The 16,184-nt window shown below is 52.3% G+C and overlaps 1 protein-coding gene across 2 annotated transcripts in view; it reads right to left on the reverse strand.

The window, feature by feature from the left end:
- Nucleotides 1-16,184, reverse strand: part of LOXL2 (lysyl oxidase like 2) — a 95,254-nt gene that overhangs the window by 24,416 nt on the left and 54,654 nt on the right. Inside the window, exons 4-6 of one of the 2 annotated variants that reach the window (XM_090290148.1) lie at nt 14,235-14,446; nt 8,182-8,404; nt 5,098-5,281 (exon numbers count right to left, since the gene is read on the reverse strand). In XM_090290148.1, the coding sequence (XP_090146274.1) occupies nt 5,098-5,281; nt 8,182-8,404; nt 14,235-14,446 (619 nt within the window). The remainder of the gene's footprint in view (nt 1-5,097; nt 5,282-8,181; nt 8,405-14,234; nt 14,447-16,184) is intronic. The other variant, XM_090290147.1, reaches the window with a different exon arrangement.

A 16,184-nucleotide genomic window follows, 5' to 3' on the forward strand; every position in this document is an offset into this window, starting at 1 on the left:
GCAATGGCTTCTCACTGCCCTTCATGGCAAAACCCACAGTCCCCAAATGGCCTGGCAGGTCCCATGGGATCTGGCCTCCACCTGGCCTCTGGCTCTGCCCTCTCCTCGCCCTCAGCCCCATTGTCTTTTTCAGCTGCTCCATTGAGCCATGAGTCTCCCTCTGTGTGGACGCCCCGTCTGGACCGGCTTCCTCCCAGTCCTCACTAGCGAACTCCTGCTCATCTTTTGGGTGCCCAGCTTCCATGTCATTTCCACGGAGAAGCTTTTCTGACCCCATCTAAGCTGGGTCTTCTTGGGGAGCCTCCCGCTGAGCACTCTGCTTCATGGTCCATGTCTGTCTGCCTCCCCACCAGACTAGAGGCCCCAAGGGCAGGCGCCATGCCTATGTTCCTATTGTATCCCCAGCCAGGCCTGGCAAACAGGGGGTGCTGCTAACAGTGTTTGGTGGGTGCTGTGGACTGCCCTTAGAAGCTGTTGTATGTTGGCCACTGTGTTAGGTGCTGGGACTCATAGGAAGGAGGCAGGCCCTGCTGCAAAGAGCTCACAGTCAGTTCGTAGGGGAGGCAGACAGTTACAGAAAGACTTGTAAGATGATGTGGTCAAAGGTGGAGATGGCTATCTATGTTCTGAACCCAAAGGAAGGGCCCCTGGCTCTGTCCGGGGGTTCTGGAGACACCAGTATGTAGGCTCACTGAGGCGAAACATTAACTTGTAAGAGCCACCCATGATAGTAGGTAAGAGCCAACTTCCATTTCCTTGGAAATTCATGAATGATGAAGCCTCCAATTCCTTGGAATTTATAAAATTCATAAAAGGACATCAGGGACTATGGCTGGATGCATCCAAAGACTCAGTGGAGAGGCGATGACACCATACAGATCTGAAACAGGGCACACGGAGGCCTCAGCTCATGCATTAAGATGGGCATAGAAATGGGCAGCAACCTTGGACTCCAGTTAGATCAGACTGAACCTGTCGGATGATTATGAGGATGAGGATGACAGTGGTGGTGATGATGGTGGTGATGATGATAATGGTGTGATCATTAGTGACTGTGGTGATGATGATGGTGCTGATGAGGATACCTAATATCTATTGAGCTTTCCTGAAGCATGCATATTCCTGGGACACCAAGGACAGAGCACAGAGATGGAAAAACCAGCGTCCATCCCCCTCTTTTCTGCACCACCCAGCACTGTGCTGGGTTGGGCAGGGCAGGAGGTATCAGTGGAGGGCACTGGCCTGGGTGTTCAGCTGGAGCTCCCCCAGTGGGCTCTAGAGGCTCCTGGCTGCTGTTGTTGACCTGGGTTTGACCTGCATTATGATCTCCAGCTTTCCCTTACTACTGGGTTCTGACTATACCCTGAATTGCTCCCCACCTCCACCTTGGCACTGCTTCCTTGTATAAGCCCTGGGCCCAGGTGACCACAAGATCAGTGTGCTGGGGAAAAGCCACGCCCAACCTATTGGAGCAAGGTATGGACTCAGGACCTGAAACAGAGAGATCTGATCAGACACTGTGGAGACGTAGGAGGGGCCATAGAAAGAGTTTGCTGAGGAAACAGTAAACAGCCTAGGATGAGATTGGCTGAGAAGCTGAATGCCTTCAGGGCTCATAGAATTATGGGCTAGAAGATTTGAAATAAAGGAGGGCCAACTCTCTGGCCTAGAGGCTCTTGGGCTGGTTTGGGCTCTCTGGCTCTTGGGCTTTCCTCTTCTTCAGAGATGCCTGGATGATCATGCTGCAGCTGCCTGTGTTTCCCAATGACCAGTATTTTGTATGGGAAGGAACTCTGGGCACAGCCTAGGATATGGCAGGCCTGGCAGAAGGTGGCAGGGTTATTCTTTGGGTGTTCTAGAGGGAACAGGCTCTGAGGCTCTGCTATTCTTCCAAAATTGTGTAGCTTTTGTATCTTATGCTGTTTTAGTTTGTAAACTAATCCTATAGAAATAATATAACTAAAAACTAATGCAGAAATGCTAGGAGAACTCGGGTGTTAGGGTTTAGCCTTAATTGATAGGCTTAAGTGACTGCTTTTGAATAGAAACTCCTTTCCTTTATCACCAAACCTTTGCCTCTGGAATTTTGCCTAGAGGGTGGTGACAGGCAGTGGGACTCCAATTACTGTTTGGTAACAGACCCACAATAAACTCTGCAATTTACAATCAGATTTTTAAGAGCCCAGAGAAATAGAATAGGACATAGCGGTGTGTCTTGCATGTTATAAAAATTAGCATTGTTTCACAAAGTTTTATTTCAGCTTTACATGTGTGGCATGGACTATCATATGTATTTCTAATTGGGGATTGCAAAGAAAAGGGTTTTAAATCCAATGCTCTAGAGCGCTGATTTTCAACCTCTTTCATCTCATGGCACATACAAACTAATTACTAAAGTTATACAGCACGCCAAAAATATATTTTTGCTGATCTGTCAAAAAAATAAGTATAATTTTGATTCATTCACACCAGACGGCTATGATTGTATTGGCTGTTATCATTTTTTATCTGACAATCTAAGGGAACAGAGGTCAGTGCCCCTGACTATATAGTCAGGTATTACATGCATTAAAAATTCTTGCAGCACACCGGTTGAAAATCGCTGCTCTAGAGCTTCCTGGTCCAATATAGTAGCCCTGGCCACGCTGCACACGTGGGATGTGGCCGGTCTGGACTGAGATGTGCTGAAGTGTAGAGTGCAACCTGGGTTCTAAGGAGTTAGTACACAAAATGTCAACTACCTCATTAATAGCATTTATATTGATTTCACATTGAAATCAAAATATTTCATCTGCACTGAGTAAAGAATATATTATTAAAATTGATTTCACCTGCTCCTTTATTTATTTATTGATTTTATGTGGCTACTAGAAAATTTTAAGTTCTGTCTAAAAAATTTAATGTTATGTATGTGGCTTGCATAGTATTTCTAAGTGTTCGTTCAGCTGACCCTACTAATGCAACGGCAACTCACTCACTCATTCCCTCATTTATTCATTCACTCTTCATAAAAGGAATATTGCTGGAGCCCTACAAGCTGGGCACAGACTCAGCACTGAGGACACAGAGGTAAAACGCATGGGCCCTCTCGCACGTAGCGCGGTCACGGGGCTGGTGGATGCATACACAGACAGCTGGGGTGCAGGTGAGTGCAGGGCCGTGGGGCACAGACCCCAGTGTCTGACTCTGACCTGGCTTCCACGCCTGTGAAAAGTTTCAGAGACTCACAGGAGGCTGCAACCAGACAGAACCTCAGACAGCACTAATCCAGTAAAAACTCTGAGGCCCAGAAGGTTGCTCAAAGTCACCGTGCAAGTAGGGACAGGGCTGGGGCTCGGACTCAGATGTCCCTTCACTGCCCTTGCTTGGGTGTGGTCCAGCCAGAGCCAGGACTGAGGGACTGACCCCCTCTGCTCTGTGACTTGCCACTGAATGAGGACTTTTCCCTTTCTGCCCACCAGGGTTGACCCCACACAGGGCAGCAGCAGATAGTAAATCATCCAATGGTGCTTTCAAGGAGAGCATCAAAGATGTCAAACACCTTTCACCCCGAGTTCTGCAGGCCCTTGGGTACGGGTGGCTGCTGGGCAGGGAAATAACTAGTTCCAATGGCACATAGCCAGGAGACGTGGAATGTTTATGCCCCCACCCCAGTACTTGTTTATTCCTTGGAATGAGCTGTCCTGTTGGCCTTGGGAGAGCACAGACCATCACACCAGCCAAGCAGGCACATGAACTGTGGGAATGTTTGAGACTGGAGGGAAGCCCGCACTGTCGCCATGACCAGGACGGAGGAGGAGGACTATCAGGCTGCCGAGTGGCACACTGTGACATTAAAGTCCACCCTAGATGCTCAATTTCTGTGCACGCCCTGGAAGTTTGCACGGATTGGAGAGTGGAGGTAGAAGAGTATTGTGAATGTGAGCAGGACTGGGTACAAAGGGAGAGGCCCGAGCCTGAGTCAGCAGACTGGGCTTTCAGTCTTTCTCTGCCATTCACTATTGGGATGACCTCGGTTGGTTCTGCAGAGCCTCAAGTCCCTCAGCTAAGGGACCAGATGGCTTGAGCTCCCCTCCCGCAGTGCTGATTCCCGGACTCTCTCTCCAGCCCACTGGGCTGTTATTTCCTCTGGGCTGAGATCTATGACCTCACCACATTCCTTTCTGTGGGGCGATGGCCCTGTGTCTGACAGTGTGCAAACAGCCTCTGCCACTGGATAGGACACCGAACACCTCATCTGCAGCCCTCCCCCCTCCTCCCCACCCCCTCCCAGCCACACAGCCCCCAGCCACTGCAGCCTCCCTGCTCGTCTGAAGGGAAGGGACGGAGGGGATGAATTTCTGTAGCTCAACCCACAGTTCTCCAGGATTGAGCTGGGCACTCACTGGGCTGCAGTTTGTCTGGGGTGAGGAGCCTCCCCTGAAGGCCCAGGGCTCGTGGGCCGGTGGTCTCCCTGGCTCGGTAGGAGGGGACGCTATTGTCCTGTCATGTTCACAACATTGCTCTCAGTGGAGTGACTGCTTGAAAGTCTCCTGTATTTGGTTCTTTGCTCAAGTGGAGGACTTGTTCAGGACAGTTAATAAGAACCAGGCCCCTTCTTCTCCTTAGCACCTCATGACAGCTGGAGAAGGCCACCATGTTCCCAATCTCTGGTGGCAGGGAGAGGATGTTTGCGGGGCGGTGCCACAGGAAAAAGGAAGAGCACATTTGGGATTCCTTTGTGCCTGGGATGGCCCACAGACTCTGAGGAGTCTGAGGTGTCCTCCTGGGGACCTTCCTGAGACTTCCAGTGCCTCAGTGGGGCAGCTGGGAGACCCCCTTAAAGTATTCACTGGTTGCTAATAGGTTGTCCATCTGGGTAATTTACTCCCTTTTTTGGGCCTCAGCTTCCAGATCCAGAAAATGGGAATGCAGTGTTCCCCAAGGCCCTCCCAGCTCCAACTGCCTGACTGCCCAGGAAGAGGCCTGAGACTCTCTGAGGGAAGCAGCTGCTGGAGGGGGCGGTTAGGGGGGTTGTCGGGAGAGAAGCAGGAAGTGCATGGAGAGCCCCAGGCCAGCCTGAAGAGGCCGTGAGACATCCTCCCGACTCCTCCTTACCTTGCCCCAGCCGGGAGCCGGTGATGGCCTCTTTGGCACTCCCAAAGCCCAGCTCTCTGCAGACCACACTGGCAGACACCAGGTCCCACTTGTCATCACAGATGGTACCCCATTCACCATTCTTGAGCACCTCTACACGGCCCTCCCCGATGTTGGCGCCACCTCTCAACCGCACCAGGGGCTGCTGAAGAGACACACGGTTCTGCTGAGTGCGGGCACTGAGGTGTGTTCAGCGGGCGGTCACTGCCCACTGCTCTCCCTTCCCAACTGCCCCCACTCCAAGCCCGGGGCCCCAGGCCGGGAGCTAGAACCATATTAGACGTGTGTGTGTGCGTGCATGCGTGTGTGTGTGCATGTGTGGCAGGGGCACTCGCTCTGCATCATCGGCTCATCCCCCAATCCCAGCCTGATTCAAGGACCTTACCACCCACACTTCCCTCCACTCCTCATCTAGAACCTCAAGCTTTAGAGCTACAGAAAGAAGCTCCCACCCCCAAAGGTCTACAGATTCCAGCTGGATCACCATTCTCTCTGGCTTATCACAGAGCTGTTAAGCCAGGGCTCCTGCCTGGCCCCTACCTGCTCCAATCACCCCTGGCTCCACTCCAAGTCCAAATCGGCCCCCCTCTTTAGAAGATGCAGACAGGGTGGGCGGTTCCAGTTTAAACACCCTAATTGCTTACTGACGTCTGGAAGCCTTACCACCTACGGGATCTACTCCACTGCACTGGCATGAGACCCACTCTCCACCACTGCCATGACCCCACTGAATCACATCTTAATCACAGGAGCCAGGTCATTGGACTCCATCTGCCCACACACCCTAGTCTGCATCAGTTTGGTGCATGCATGTGTGTGCACTCGTGCATGTGTGTGCCTGTGCATGCATGCACTCGTGCATGTGGGTGTGCCTGGGCATGTGTGTGTTGCAGTGGGAGCCTCAGAAGGCTTCAAGGCTCTGCATTATTGCTCACTCTCATTTGATTCAAAAGAGAGGGATAAAGGGGTGACTGTGTAGCTGTTCAATGTGTGTCACATCAGACCAGCCATTGTCCTACTCTAGCCCATGTGGTCCTCACCCCAGGACTCTCCTCACCCCACCCCTACCCCCACACCCACCGATGGTCCAGCCAGAACAGACCTGGTTGGAGGTGAGGTTTTTAAACATTCACATGTATCAGCCACCCTGAGGGCTGAGGCATCAACCCAGACCCTGTGTCCCCATCCTCCAGCTGGGGTTCCCTCGTGGTCACATCCCTCTCCCCCACCAACTGTGGCAGCACCCAGTTTTACAGATCTCAGGGACTCCTCTGACCCTGGCACTTGGGGGGAGAAGAAAAAAGGGACTGCAAGAGGCCCACTGGCTCCAGGAACCCTGCTTCTAGCTTTAGAAACAAAGCAAGTAAAACTGCTGGCTCCAGCTGTTTCCTTCTCCCATCTCCCTCCCCAAGCTGTCTAGCCAGGTGCCAGGGCCCCTCCCCCTGGAGCTGGCCGTCCAAGAACCTCCCATAGCCTGCAGTGGCCAGGCAGAGTCACCAAAGGAAAATATGATGTAAGCCTCCCTTGCTTTTTTTTTCTTTTTTAAATTGGCTTGGTATGAACTTGATGGCTTTAAACTGCACAGTAAAAGGAATTTCCAAACAGTAGGACCCGGGATCTGGGTGACCAGCACTGCAAACAGTTTCCACCCCCTCTGCTCGATGGCTGGGTTGCACCATTCATGTCACTCCTTGCCTTTAAAGCCTCTTTTGTCCAAATACACTGCCCCTAGTCTGGGAGAGATCCCAGCTTGGTGCCTCTGTCCCCCGTCCTGGTTTGACGGATGAGGGTTGATACCCCCTTTCCAAAGGCAGGTCATTGATGGTGGTGGGGAAGGGCCATCAGGGAGGGCAGAGGGGAAAGATCGGAGGGCAGGCAGGGAGAGGGGAGAGGGGAAAGGGGACAGTAGGTTGCTGCCTGCCCAGGCAAAACCTGCCAGGCTTGGGGAGGGTCTGCCATCCCACTCTGCCTTGTGAACCCACCACTTGCCACCATCGTGACCGTCCTCCCTCCGCTTTCCCTGCGTGGTCAGAGCTGACTTGGAGCTCACCCTGCCCGCCTGGCTGGCTGATTCCAAGGTTCTGAGGTTTCGTCTGGCACAGGGACCGTTCCTAAAATGCTCAACGCTCTTTCTTGCCCCTCCCTCTCCTCTGCTGTTCAACCCACCGGCCCCACCTTAGCAGCTCCTGAACATGCAAACCCTGGGGCGGACATGTGAAAAAGGAAGAGGAGGAAAACGGAAAGCTTCCTGATCTTTGAGGGAGGGCAGAACACTGCACTTTCCCTTTTTCAGAGACACGTCAGGCCCATCCTGGTTAGGATGGTTCCCCTGTCCTGGGAGACCAGTCTGCTGCAAGGGGTGTTCATTTATGTGGGCAGATGTGCACTTACATCTCCCGAATGCATGCACACACATGCACACACACATGCACATAGGCACAGGTGCCAGTGCACATACATATAATGTGACTAGTGGGTGCAGATGACATGGTAATGGCAGGTTTTCATCTTTTAATTTTGTGAAAGCTTTAAAAAATTTTTACCCTTCCTGTTACAGAATAAACTGAAACATGCTCAAAAACCTTTGCAGCCGATCTCATGTAATTTTGAGAGATGTATCGCATTTCAAAAGCTCTAGAGCATTTTGTCCTCTGGGAACTGTGCAGAAGCATAAGGTGTGTCCCAACCCCCTTTCCAATCCAGCAGGCAGTACAGGTCGATCACGAGGCCCTCTCCTTTCCTGGGTATTTGTCTTCCACGGAGGGGTCTCCGGTCTCACAGGGGAGCAGTGGTGGCAGAAAGGGGTGCTAATGATTTGGGGCAGGGGCCCAGCTGCTTGTCGCACCCTAGAGGTGGCATCTGTTTGTGAGGTTTGCCCTGACAGGGGCTGTCCCCTTTCCAGTCCTCTAGAAAAGTGGTCTGATTTGGGGCTGTCTCTCCTCACTCTCTCCTGGGGGGCCTTGTCTGTTCCCTTAACTGCCATCATGCCACCCCACTGCACCCCACCCTGGGTGCCCAGTGGCCAGACTCCTGCCCCATCCTCACCTCTGGCTTGTAGGCTTTCCGGAACCTCGAAGGTCCATCGGGGCTGAAGACCTGGCCAGGCACGCAGCTCACCACAGCTGGCAGCCCATTCTCGCAGGTGACGTTCTTCACAGGGTCGCGCGTCACCTGTGTGCCCATCTTGCAGCTGGAGATGTGGGCTTCTGTGCCTGTGCAGTCCATGGAGTACCGCCAGTAGCGCTGCTTCTTCCGGGCGGCAAACATTCTGCAAGGGGGCGGGGGGGGGGGGCACCTGACCCGAGTATCCTGGTACCCATTCCTCATTCCCTCCACACCAAGGCATTGTGCACCTTCCCTGGGCCAGCCCCTGTGCTGTCTCCTGGGGACGCACTGCAGGGACTGTGCAACCAGGCCTCTGCTGCCCGAGCTTGCGTGGGCTTCGCAGATGGGGGCCTGCCCAGCGCAACTGCCAGCCTCGCTGTGTGCCTGGCCCGCTGGGCCCTGCGCTGGGCCTGGAAAGGGATGCGGCCCCCTGCCCCAGGCAGCTTACATTCTAGAAGACCAGGGACTAACTCAGCGCAGTGTGATAATACTGAAGCCTACGGATGCAAAATGCCAAAAGGGACCTGAAAAGGACAGGACCCCTGGTCCCGGGAAACCCCTCAGTCCTGGGTGAGCAAACCACAGTGGCTGGTCACTGGACTCTTCAGAAAACTTCCACATTTGTTGTCCACCCTGCCTTTACTTTCCTCTGTCAATGAGCAGTCCAGCTGGACTGTTAAACTCTCCTGAGGACACACTAGGTCCCCAGTGATGCAAATGCAGTGAGAAGAGTCTCAAGGGACCCCCTCTGCTGAATTAAAGCCTCGTGTTCTTGGTAAGAAAAAATTATGATGGTGATGCAGGTCAGCCACAGCCCACGTAAAATCTTCACCCAGGAGTCAGTGGGGCTGAGTCAGTCTTCACACTGTGTCCCAGGGAAGCTCCTACCTGTATCATTATCCTTTTTATGAAAGGCAGAATATGGATCAAGGTGAGTAAAAGTCTTTTCTAAAACAATAACTAATCAATGAGTACTGAGTTGGTTAACAGAAAGGTTTCTGTGCCTCTGTTTCCCCATCTCCAAGTTAGAGGCAGCATTAGGATCTAATCGATAAGACTGTTGGGAAAGGTAAGTGAGTTCATACTTATAAAGCACTGACCACCATGCCCGACACATAGGAAGGCTACACACGTGTTTGTAAGTAAATACAACTGTATTGGGTAAAGGAGAAAAAGAAGAGATGAGATTAGGGTGGGATCCCCGTGGTTGCGGTGACAAAGGGCTACTTCACAGAAGAGTAGGGTTTCCACTGGGCCTCAAATGGTGGCGGAGGACACCTTGTCCTCTCAGGCCATTCCAGCCTGGCAGGACCCACTGAGCTGGCTGCCCAAGGCAGTCTGGATTCTGCAGGAAACAGAAGCAAGGTCCTATACCCCTGCTCCAGCAGGCTGGGAGTTCTGCTTTGTCTCGAAGTGAATGGGATGTGAACACACACACCACCAATGTCTTTCTGTAACCAAAATCTGAGACATAGCAATTTTTGTGCAATTGTGGGTGCAATGACCCAGAATCTCTGAAAAGAGGGCTGTCCTGGGAAAAGCAGGACAGGTGCTCGGCAGAGCTGCAGCCAAGTAAAGAACTATCCAGGAGGACTGGGGATAATTCCAAGAACCGCTGTCCCTCCCTACGTGGAACTGCAACCTGGGGGGCCATGACACCCCGCATCAGGACAGAATGCACTTGGGGTATTGGCTGTGCAAGGACTGGTCAGCTCTCGCTGTCCCAGAGGATCCTTTTGCTCTCAGCTTTCAGAGAACAGCAGCTCTACCAGGGACAGAGGTTCCAACCGCTGCTGCCAGGCGGCCATGCCGCCCTCTTACATCAGCTCACAGGAATCCCCTGACCCATCACAGGCTCCTGTCACCCAGCCCCCACCCCCTGTCCCGTGATTCACACCAGACAGGCCCCAGGGCTGTGGATGAGTGCCAGGGAGGGTGGACGGGTAGCCCACTGCAGGTCTAGTGAATGGAGGGGACCGCAGTTAGGGACAGCCATTGGCATGGAGGGAAGCCTGCCCAGGAGAGAGGTGTCCCAGTCTACAGCTGCACAGCAAGGTGAACACCAGGCTGATTTCATGAAAAATAAAACGTCCTGCGGGCTCTCTCTCGGGGCTGAGGGGAACCTTGTTTTTGTAGGAACCCTGCCAGATGCTGAGTATGCCTGTTCCAATGATACATTTGGGAAGCAGGTGTGGACGAAAAAGGGGCCACGTTCTAAACCTGACAGACTTGGGAGGCCTGGTGGCGGCCTTACAAGCTCAGAGACCTAAAGCAACCACAGAGGATGGTCTGAAACTAAAACTTTCTAACTAAAAGCGATCATGGCGGCCAGTCACGTCCTAGGCTGGAATCTTCCCAGACAAAAGTCAGTCTTCACCTTAACTGAGCCGTCTGAATCCACCTGTGTAAAAGAAGTGTGTTTATTTGTTATACTTTTATTTGCTCCCAGAGGCTTTTCTGCTTTGCTTTCTCTCACCAATGAATTTTAGGTAACCCTCTTATGTCTTCTCCTTTGATTACAGTGTATAAAGTAGGGAGGAAGACTGCCATTCTCTGGAGCGTTTTCTCAACCTGTTGAGATTTTGTTTCCTGGCAATTGTCATTAGTTTGGCTCAAATAAATCCATAAAAATTTTTGCAGGTTTGGAGGTTTCTTACATTGACATAAGGAAATTACACACGATGGGGTCCGGAAAGCTCAGCTGATCGCCTGACCTCAAGAACCCCCTGCTCTGCTTGGGGACACAGTGACATGCAGGTCTCCTGTGTGTTTCAGTTCAGAGCCAGTGCCCAGGAGAGCCCTAAAGTTCGGATTATTTCCTCTCTCCTCGTGCAGTTACCCCAGTAAAAGAGCCAACCGAGGTCTCTTTGGGGAAGGCTGGGAGAAAGACTAAGTATAAAATTGGGGCAGTATACCAAGGTCTATCCTCAAGGGGACCCAGCCTCCCCTTCGTTCAGTGGGCTCTAGGTCTGCAAGTTGGGTAAAGAATGGGCATTGATTGAGGGCTGTGACTCTCTGTTTTTATGATTCATGGTATACGTTTTTTCACTTGACCTAGAAATTTTCTGCTTATGCAGAACATGTAGGAATTTAGTAGCCTTTCTGTCTATAGTCATTTGCCACATACAAGGGGGGCCCCCAAAAAAACAAAAATTATCTTCTGGAGGGCGGGCCTCTTGTAGTACAGGCTTCCCCCACTAAGAACCCATCTATATCAGAGTACCAGCTGGTATCGTTGTGAGAGTCTGTATTTGGCTTCAGTGAATTTTTTTGAAGACTCTTCTAATGCATTTGTCCATTTCATGGTGGGTGATTTTACAAGCACACCTGCCCACACTGTGCTGAGTGCTCAGCAGTTTTTGGGCCAAAAATTTGCCCCTCCCTCCCCATTCACTTGATCTTGCCCCAACAGACTTTTTTGTTTGTTTGTTTCCCCAGATGAAAAAAATCCTCAGAGAGATGAAACAAAAAAAGGCAGAAGCACTAAAAGGCATCAAAATCGATGAATTCAAAAACTGTTTTGAGTAGTAGAAAAACGTCTCAGTAAATGTGTTGCCTCAAATGGAGAGTACTTGAAGGTGACTGAAGTTTAAACATGTAAGAATAAATACACAACTTTTTATAAATAAATTCTGGGTTGTTTTTGGGTCCTCCCTTGTATGACTTTTCAGTCAGTGACAAAGGCATATATGGCAGTGGCCTATCATAAAGCCCGGTGTGTAGCAGGCTGCACCATCACGGTTTGAGTAAGCACTCCAGGATGTTCGCACCTAATGACATTTCTCAGAATGTATCCCCATTGCTAAGCAGCGCACGGTCAGCTGGGAGCACCATGATCAGCTACCCAGTGCCATGGGTCTGTGCATGTCAGACAATTATTCTGATTGCTGCTCGCACCCTGCTGCCCACTCCATGACCATGCCCACCTTGCCTTTGGTGGCTAAGTGCTGCCGCTGGCCACTGCCACCTCAGGATCAATTACCCCCATTGCATTTCGGCTTCTGCAGCCCCACTGTGAGGCCTGACTGAAAGAGAGGTGCGGTCAGAGTGCTCCAGGGAGGCTGGGACTCCCCTCACTGAGCTACTCCTCAGCTCTGGCAAAAGGTGTGTCCTCTAGACCCTCCAGGGGTGAGGGAGTAGGTCTCAGATGACAACTCCACTGTGTTAATAGGAGAAACATCCAAACCTGTTGGAATGTTTGTGAGTCTATTTGAGCCAAACTGACGACAGTTGCTGGGAAGCAAAACCTCAATGGATTGAGAAAATGCCCCAGAAAATGGCAGTTTTGCCCCTTATTTTATACATTACAATCCAAAGAGAAGGTGTAAGGGGGTTACATGAAATCCATTGGTGACAGATTAGGGAGGTGGGAAAAAGCGGGGAAACCTCTGGGATTGGATAAAAAGTAAAATGATAGACGCAGACTTCTTTTACACAGGTGGGTGCAGGATAGTTAACAGTCAACAATTAACACGTTAATAATAACAATGCGGGGTCCAGGAAAAGGGAAATTACTTTGTTATTGCAAAGGCATGTTTATCAGTTATGTTATCCTAAATGCAAAATGATGACTGAGGGGCTTATTTAAGGTGAAGACTGACCGTTGCCACCGAAGATTCCAGCCTAGGACGTGACTGCCTGCCATGACCTGCTTTTAGTAAGAAAGTTTTAATTTTGGACCATCCTGTGTGGTTGCTGTAGGTCTCTGAGTTTGTAAAGCTGCCTGGCAGGCCTCCCTGAACTTGTCAGATTTTGTATGTGACCCCTTTTGGTCCACAACTGCAAGCTTCAATCTCCCTATGCCTCAGGCACCCCACCCTGCCCTGGGCAGGGCTGATGGAAGCCTTTTCAGCCCAGAGCAGCTGCCAGGCTGGGGCACTGTGGGGCAGCCAGAGGGGACTCTGTGTGTGTGTGTGGGGGGGGGGGGCAGTGCTTTTCTTGGCTCCAATGAGCTGGCCAACTGGCAGGTATTCTTCAAAGTATTCAGAGGACGGGAACCCCAGTGTAAACAGGAGGGTCTGAGCCATGTCTGAGGGTGTCTGGGGTGAGGTTCACCACTAAAACCACCCCTAAGGTGGGTGGTGAGCCTGCCCAGCTGAGCAGCACAGCCACCAGCACTCAGCCTCATGGTGGCCTTGGGACTCTGACCCAAAAGGGCCAGGCCAACTCCAGGGACCTGCAGGGGGAGCTGGAGCTGCACCCCAGGTCTCCCGACTTCCTCTGGCTTGGAAAGAAAGAGTTGGGAGTCCACACTCTATGGGAGTATGAATCGCATGGTGAAGACCTGTGCTCGGATCTTATACCTGCCACTTTCCTCTCTGCCTTCCCTTCCTTGACTCTAAAATCAGCCCCTACTTCCTCTCCTGTGAGAACTAAATGACTCAGAACAGAGCCTGGCACATGGCAAGCACTCAGTTGAGCAGGTTGTCATTATTAAGAGGAGAGAGGGATGTCCATGGCCAACCAGGGCACCAGCCACTGCTTGTCACCAGGTAAAGCCCTCCACTGGACCCCCTCTGGGCAAGTTACTCTGAGCTCCATTATCACTTACTCTTTGCTCCTGCCCCTGCTGCCCGGGAGGTATTATCTTTGGAAACCATAACAAAGTTGGTAAGATTTCACTGGGACTGGTGTAACTGATTGAACTTCCTCACAGTTTCTGCCAGTTCCAGATTTTTCAGACTGGTTACTAAGGGCAAGTAAACATGTCTTCTTACATTTGCGTTGTCCTGGTTCTGGCCCACGGTCACCGAGCTGGCTGCCAGCAGCACCAAGAGGTGGGCTTTTACGAGCATGTCACCTCTGCCCACCCTTTCCTCACTCTGCCTTTGTCATCCCTGTGGGGTGTCTCCCACAGGACGTGACTTCCCCAGAGGCAAGGCCTGCCTGTGACAGCCACTGGTGGAGGCGCTCCGCCCTGCATCTGCCGCAAGAATGTACTCGCCACAAAGCGGGCCATGGCCCAGGAAACGTGCCTCGTGCAGGCCTCTTACTTGTACACCTTGGTGTTGTATATCTTCTCCCCAGGGAAGCCAAACATGCCGCAGACCACGCGGGAATTCTTGGCTGTCCAGTGCTTGTCACAGATCTGCTTCCAGGCCTTGCCCTCCTTTACCTCCACATAGCCCTCCGTCACGGGGGTGCGCTTGCGGTAGATGGAGAGGATGGGTCGGATCCGGATGTCCTCCACCTGGATGTTCAGGTTCTGGGAAGGAGGAGGCACCAAAGGACACGGGTTACTTTCCTGGCCCAGCCATGGAGAGGGGACTGGGCCAGCCTGCCTCCACCCGCAGGCCCTGCAGGGGGCCACAGGCACCCACCATGAACACAAGGCCGCTGCTGTAAAGCACTGTGCATGGTAGGGAGTGTGACTGCGGGGACCCAAGGAGGGGAAGCAGGGGTGACCGGCACCACCAGAAGATTATGGGATCCCAGCAGCCTCTGCCGTGTCCCACCAAAGAGCCTGGAGAGCAGAGGGCAGCAGCCCCCTCCAGCATGGCTCTCCAAATTACAGTGGAAGAGAGAACGTGTTCTCTGAATGTTCATTCCTATATTAAAACTAATTTGGGTTTTGTATTTTACTCCTAAGCATGTGTGTGCATGCATGTGTGGGAGTGACTCTGTGTGTGTGTCTATCTTTCCTGAGACCAAGGTTTCAGGTGGATGAGCTTCAGCTGGTGGTGCACACCATCTAGGATCTCAGGGTGACATTTCTGAGAACATCCCAGGAGGGGACCAGTAGGCCTGGAGAGAAATGGAGAGGGGAGGAGTAAGTGCAGAGAGTAGGGGAGGGGACATCCTGGGGACCAAGAAGTAGGGGGGATCCAATTGTGACAAGGAAGGGAAAGATTCTGAATGCCTCAAGGCCTTTGGAAAGCCTCTCCATGCTCACATCCCCTCCATCTTTCTGAGGCAGTGAATGAGAGAGGTAAGACCCCAATGGAGGGGACGGAAGAGGGTGGGTGGGCAGCAGAAGCTCACTGCAGCATGGGTTCTTCCCACTGCACCCCAACACTGAGTGGCAATGTCCCTGCCCCATGCCTCCTCCTGGGTCCCGGGGATTTGGTAGAACAGAAGGTCTCAAGAGGCCAAGCTGGTGAAAGAAATGCGGGGCAACCCTAGAGTTTATGTTTTTCCAAGGCTCACCCAACCTCCCCTCAACACCATGGAAGCTTCCTCCTGAATCTCTCACTTCCAGCCCCTGTCCCTGCCCTGCCACACAGGGCCACCACCCACTCTTGCAAGGCTCCCTAATGAGTTCCTACCTCCATCTCCCTCCTCCATTCATCTGCCCCAGGGCCACCACTAGAAGGCTCTTTGTATTCGTGTCCCTTTACTTCCCACTCTTGCCCATGGAGCAATACCCAAATCACTTAGCGAGGTGCCCACGGCCTGCCATGACTAACTCTACCTCCCCTGTAGCCCTTACGCTGTCCCCAGCCCCAAATCTATACTCAGACCTGATGGATGGCAATGTCATAACAGCTACTGAGAGTGAGCCCCACAGGAAGACTTCCTGTGCTTTCTCTCACTTAGTCCTCAGACAACCAACGAGGGGCATTGCAGCTATTGTCTTCCTATTACCCAGATGCGGAAGCTGGCTGTCTCCCCAGTCATCCCAGTGACCTCCCCAGGGCCACCTAAGGGCGGGGCACCCGAAGCACATGGTGAGAAGCTCTCTGAGCTGGGCAAGGGAGGAAAGCAGTGGGGCCTGGCATGGGGCTGGCAGGGGCACCAGAGACCCAATCCAAATGCCAACTAGGATGCTGATGAGCCACGAGGTTGGACAGGACCATTATTTGGGTGCCTAGGGATTTGTGTCTCCTTGCCACTGGCTTCAGGGTGCAAAGCCGGCCCTGTTCCCCACTCCCGCAGGGCAGCGGGAAGCATGTGGGCCGGCAGTGATGGCATTTGGCCCTGTTCCTTTCCACACAGTGTGGAAG

This window comes from Furipterus horrens, unplaced genomic scaffold (genome assembly GCF_987537825.1).
Source record: "Furipterus horrens unplaced genomic scaffold, mFurHor1.1.pri manual_scaffold_10, whole genome shotgun sequence".
Taxonomy (NCBI): Eukaryota; Metazoa; Chordata; class Mammalia; order Chiroptera; family Furipteridae; genus Furipterus; species Furipterus horrens.